A 6377-nucleotide genomic window follows, 5' to 3' on the forward strand; every position below is an offset into this window, starting at 1 on the left:
GTTATAGATGCAAAAGAGAATTTCCATGTGTGCTAGCTCAAGTTATAAATTGCTCATATTTTAAAAAAAGTGCATAAAAGAGAAGTGGACACCTTTCATTGCCTTGCGGAAGTGCAAGTTCATAGGCACATGTAGCTCAATGGTACATCATGAGAATTGCACACCTTTAATTGCATTGGTGAAGTGAGATGTAATACGTTTCTACAACAAATTATAACACACGGCGTTATAGAAAGTAAGATGGGATAAATATCATAGAGTGCTATGAGAATAAATTCTTACAAGCACTCTTTTTCACGATCACATAAGATCATCTCCACTTTATATACACCATGTTTAAGACAAAACTACTTTACATAATAGTATTAAGTTGCTTAATTGTATTGCTCAACTTGGCTTGGCTTATCCTTATTAAGAACCGTGTCACAATGATTCTAGTGGGGTAAAAGGAGGATAGTGTGGTGCTAAGGGTCCATATGGTTGCACTAGGTAATACTGCAACTAGTCATGTGTTTAATTAATAGGCAATTGTTCATTCACGTTGGCACCATTTAGTTGGTTGTTGAAAAGTCGTTGTCAGTCGATGCTCTTCTTGATTGGTTAGCACTCTTAGCATCGTGTTAAATCTACCTTTTTCATGAGGGTTAGCAAGGCTTGTGAGGGTTTCTCCAAGACCCACTACTCCCACTCCCTCTTTGTGAGAATAGAGGGCATAGCAACAAGTAGTAAAGATGACATACATAGCAAATGTACAAAATGTAAAGTGCAAGACATGGCAGTTTGCTTTGCGACCACAACTTAGAGCCCCTAAAATGTAAAGCAATCTTTTGTTTGTATCCGTAACCCTAGTGGGTGCTACCACAACCCAAGACCCCTAAAATGTGAAGCAACGTTATACTTGTAGCCCTCACCGAGGCTCGTCTCTGACCTGCGTGTGGCCGGGTTCACAGTGGGGACTGATAATGGTCAGTACCGAAGAACCTAAAACCCTATAAACCCACTTCTTCAGTGCTGGTTGAAGTTGGCTCCTCCCAACACAGATTCCATGGCTTCTACAGAGAAGAAGAAGAAGAAGGAGAGAAGGCCTACGGAAGAGGAAGAAGATGGAAACGGACCCGTGCAGTACAACGCTCTCCCTGCGCTTGGCGACCAGCAGGCAGCCACAGACTACCTCATCAAGCCGCAGTCCTACACGCCATCGCTGGACACCTCCAAGTGGCCCATCCTGCTCAAGAACTACGACAAGCTCAACGTCCGCACAGGCCACTACACCCCCCTCCCCACCGGCCACTCCCCCCTCAAGCGCCCCCTCGACGACTACGTCAGGTATGGCGTCATCAACCTTGACAAACCTGCTAACCCTTCCTCCCATGAGGTCGTGGCCTGGATCAAGAGAATCCTTAGGGTAGACAAGACCGGCCACAGTGGTACCCTTGACCCTAAGGTCACCGGTTCCCTCATTGTCTGTGTCGACCGTGCCACCAGGCTCGTCAAAGCGCAGCAGGGCGCTGGGAAAGAGTATGTCTGCGTCGCTCGCCTGCATTCCAAGGTCGATGATGTCACCAAGGTCGGCCGTGCCATTGAAACGCTCACTGGAGCACTTTTCCAGAGGCCCCCTCTCATATCTGCTGTTAAGCGTCAGCTCCGCATTCGCACCATTTATGAGAGCAAGCTACTAGAGTATGATGCCAACAGGCATCTTGTCGTTTTTTGGGTGTCTTGTGAAGCTGGGACCTACATTCGGACGCTCTGTGTCCACTTAGGCCTCCTGCTTGGTGTTGGTGGCCACATGCAGGAGTTGCGGAGGGTGCGGTCAGGTATTATGGGTGAAAAGGACAATCTTGTGACCATGCATGATGTGCTTGATGCACAGTGGCTCTATGATAACCATAAGGATGAATCCTACTTAAGAAGAGTGATCATGCCCTTGGAGGTCTTGCTGACCAGCTATAAGCGGCTCGTGGTTAAGGATTCAGCTGTAAATGCTATCTGTTATGGTGCCAAGTTCATGATTCCTGGGCTTCTGAGATTTGAGAATGGGATAGAAGTGGGAGAAGAAGTTGTTTTGATGACCACCAAGGGTGAGGCCATTGCTTTGGGAATTGCACAGATGACAACAGCTGTCATGGCAACTTGTGATCACGGGGTTGTTGCAAAGGTGAAGAGGGTTGTGATGGAAAGAGACACATATCCAAGGAAATGGGGTTTAGGCCCACGAGCTTCGATGAAGAAGAAACTTATAGCTGAGGGGCTGCTTGATAAACATGGAAAGCCCAATGAAAAAACACCAAAAGAATGGCTGCGCAATGTCATTGAGATGGAGCCATTGCAGGCAGGGCAAGACTCTGAAATTGCAAAGCTTGCAGCCACTTTGCCCTTTACACCTGAAGCAGCTGCAAAAGTCAAAGGACATGGAGAACTGAAGAATGAGGCTGAAGATGGACAGGCCACTGTGTCAGAAGGTAAGAAAAAGAAGAAGAAGAAGAAAGACGAAGCAGAAGTTGAGCCAAGCCAACACGAGAAGAAACGGAAAGGTGAGGATCGAAGTCCTATGCGGGTGAGTCCTGAGCGTATTCCAATGAAGAAAAAGTTGAAACAGGAGAGTGTTGAAATTGAAGAGGAAGCACTACAGGTGAATGAGAGTGAAAAGAAAAAGAAAAAGAAAAAGCACAAACAGCTGGAAGGAGAAGCAGTTGAGGAAATGAAGAACGATGGTGAAGAGGTATCTGTATCTGAGAAGAAAGAGAAAAAAAAGAAGTCAAAGGCTGCGGACACTGAACAGCTCCTCATTGAGGATGACTCAAAGTTGTCAGAGAAGAAAAAGAAAAAGAAACAAAATACTTTAGATGCTGAAGAGCAGGTTCAAGAAGGCACAGAGTCCAGTGCTGAGAAGAAAAAAAAGAAGAAGAAAAAGAAGGAAGAAGAAGAATAAAACTTCCTTTTGCCAATGGAACAGTCCTCTGGTAAGAAGGCAAAAAGAGGAAGGAGAATGAAGCTTACCTTTGAAAGGAGCTGGCAAGATGATCCATGTACTGCTGTACACTCTGATTCTCAGCTTTTTGTTTCTTCGTCTATGTTTTTGTTTACATCCAGACGAACCAGAAGAATGTTACACGCTGAGTACCGACTGCTAGTTGTTGGTTTCTTCTAAAGCTGGAACAATGGTTCTGAGCACCAATTGCCAGCTTTATGGTTGGTTCCAGTCCTGAACAATTTTGTAGGTTGTTAAATGCTGTATGACAGGATAAACATTCAACAGCAGTTCCTGTGAGTGCATATGATTGGGATGCAATGCCAAGGGCTCCATTAGTGTTTCAATGAGCTTCGTGGTCCAGATGCATGTCTTGAATGGCAATTCTGGAAACAGGTGCATCTTAAGCAGTTAGTGTGTCTGTGGGTTTGAAATTTTATGCACTTGTGCAGTTATTATGCAATGCTAGTGGCCAGTTCCTTTATGGATTCATAGTGGCTGTGCCTGCAAAAATTTTCCTTATGCAGAATTACACATGTATACACCTGTGTATGCACATGGGTCACTTAATTAGGTGTTCATTTCTGCTAGGCTCAAACTGTTGAATACTGATGTGCATGTATACATTTAACATGCTTTGTGAATCAGGTGTGCATGTAGTAGGGAGTTTTTAAAGTGCTTACACTGGGTACATGCACTTCCTATGGTACTGAATCTGAACTTGATTTACATGTCCAAAGAGAAATAGCTTAATGATCACACTAGGTATATTTGTTTTTAGAGCATAGCAACATAGCTGCTGATGATGACTGCACTTGGAATTTGGGATGTTTAGTCACTATGTATGGCTGTATGAGATAAGACTTCTCCAACATAGCTTCTGATGATGACTGTGCACTTGGAATTTGGGATGTTTAGTCACTTACTATGTATGGTTGTATGAGATAAGACTTCTCCTTTCTTGATCTAGAAGATGATGATGCCCTACTGACACATTGCAGCTGATTGTGTAGTGATGCATCAAGCCCTTTAGATATTATACTTGATGACCACAATGGGGCGTTGAGCCTTGTAAAAACTGATGTGGTAAGGTTATAGGCTTAAGCTGTGATTTAGTTTCTTTTGTAGGTTTATATATACATGTGATATCCTAGATTAGATAGATTGTCCAAGCCCCCTCCCAACTTTGGCTTATCTAAGGGACAAGAGCTATGGTGCACATGAAAGATGGGCAGACTCAATTTTGATGCAGGTTGGCAATGGAGATTACATTGGATTCCATTGGTCATACCTGTAAGTAATAATATTTGACCATGTTTTCAAAAGTATATATCCCTTACAATGGGAAAGTCCCTCTCTAACAAGCTAGAATTCTGATTACTAGGTTTGGGCTCGATACTTTTCATCATTTCTCTCAAAAAAGATTGGTACTCTAATGGTAAAGAAAGGTGCATCTTGCTAGGTAGGGTGAAGCCCACCTTCCATAATCCCAAAGGGTAGCGGAAACCTAAAGGTTGAACACACTTAATGATAATCAACTAATCAAATCAAATAACTCACATTTGGGGGCTAGGTTGCTCCTATTGGTGTAAGACTTGTTGGCCCTAACTGAATTGATCCTTACAACATTTCTTCAAGTTTTTGAAGAGATTGGACTTCATTGAGTGAGTAGAAATGATCTAATTTAACTTAGTAAACCCTTAGAAACTATAGGAATTTTTTGAAGTAATTTTCAGCCTTAAATGGAGAGGCAAATGCGCCAATCCTTGTTGAATGCGTTACTCTAGGCCATGACTTGCATTTCCCCAATAGTTCCCAGCTTTTTCATGCAATAGGCTTGTGTCATTCTCACTTCCTTTGTGATGATCCAATCCAAAGTGTTTTAGTTGAATAGAGGGTTGAGAAAAGAGAAACCAACATTTTGTTAATCCGATTAGTCAATTCTCTTATTAAGAAGGTCCAAGTAATATTCAAGTTGATTATCATACTGAAATATTGTTTCTAAAAGTTTAATCTAAGCGCCACAACGTTGTCTAGCCCTAACACAATTGTCCAAGCATTCTCCATAGTTGAAAAGGAACAAATTTAGTTCTTGAATTTGCAATTTCAATTGTAGACAAATTGTGAGAAAGTGGAAGGGGAAAGATGAAGTTGAATAGTAGCAACTCTATTCCAAATGTTCCATACCATTGAAAAATATCTAGGGACTAAGCCACGTGCGCTACTTGCATGAGCGCTCATTAGGGTTGCTTGTCATAATTGACTTACATAATGGGTGAGACTTTTATGTGACCTAATTAGGGTATGAACTTTCAATACCATAAAGTTTCACATTCAACATTAAGGAAAATTTATCCCAAAGTTTGAGATGAGTTATACAATGTCCTAGAGTGGACTTGCATGGACTTTCTCCTCTTATGCCTTTACCCCTTATTGCCAATGGAACGTTCTCACATCCTAAGAGCTAGGGGTGTTTGAATTTAGATTTAGTTTGTCAACATAAAATCATTGGTTGAATTTAGTTGAAACTATCAAAATAAATTTTCATTCTAGTGACATATCCTCCTCTTTAAACATAGTAATTGTCCTCAATTGCATTGCATTCATGAAACTATCAAAATAAATTCTCATTCTAGTGATATCCTCCTCTTTAAATACAATTGCATTCATGTAGGATCCAAGAAGGCATAGAGCAAATATGGTCTATGTGACAATGATTTGACTAACAAGTACATATGTTATTTTATCGTAAGCACATTGCATACTAGAAGCCAGATATTGCCAAAAATGATCCAAGTGACAAGCGCATTTGCTTCTCTAGCATATACAATGTAAAACGACATGGTACAACAAACAAACATTGAGATAAAAATAGGGTATACAATAGAAAAGGGAGCGTATAATAAATTAGATAACTCACATTTCTTTATTGCAAACAAAGTGATACAATGATGGTGCTATCTACCCATGTGCTTCTATAGTGAAGCTTGGATGGTGATCTAGATGGACTCTAGGCGAGGAGCTTAAAGCTTGTTGGATGAACCCTAAGCATGGTTTTCAAAGGGTCTCTTTTATATAGCCCACAAAGTGAGAGATTAATAACTACATGCCCTTGGGATCATAATTCAATATGACTATGTTCCTTGGAATATTTTATGGTCGACTAGTAAAGGTTAATAATATCGTATGTTGATCATGTTGAACTACTACCTTTGCAGGCTTTAAAAGGAAGCCTTTTCTACCATTGGGTCACATAGACCTCATTTTTTAACATAGAAACCAGGATCCAATTAATGTTTTGGCTTACAATGGCTTTTTCTCATAATGAGGGCCTTACAATTTTGAGCACCATGGATCATTAATAGAATCTTATGAGAGGATTATTGAACATATTTAACATTCCCCT

At 41.2% G+C, this 6377-nt stretch overlaps 1 protein-coding gene across 1 annotated transcript; it reads left to right on the forward strand.

Moving 5' to 3' along the window:
* The first annotated feature begins 879 nt into the window (after positions 1–879).
* On the forward strand, positions 880–3318 carry LOC148014236 (H/ACA ribonucleoprotein complex subunit cbf5-like). The gene has a single exon (XM_087666492.1). The coding sequence runs from the start codon at positions 1046–1048 to the stop codon at positions 2930–2932; it is 1887 nt and encodes a 628-aa protein (XP_087522618.1). The 5' UTR covers positions 880–1045; the 3' UTR covers positions 2933–3318.
* Positions 3319–6377: the final 3059 nt, after the last annotated feature.

This window comes from Lygodium microphyllum, chromosome 25, assembly GCF_053477565.2.
Source record: "Lygodium microphyllum isolate KBCC chromosome 25, Lygodium_microphyllum_v1.1.10, whole genome shotgun sequence".
Classification (NCBI taxonomy): domain Eukaryota; kingdom Viridiplantae; phylum Streptophyta; class Polypodiopsida; order Schizaeales; family Lygodiaceae; genus Lygodium; species Lygodium microphyllum.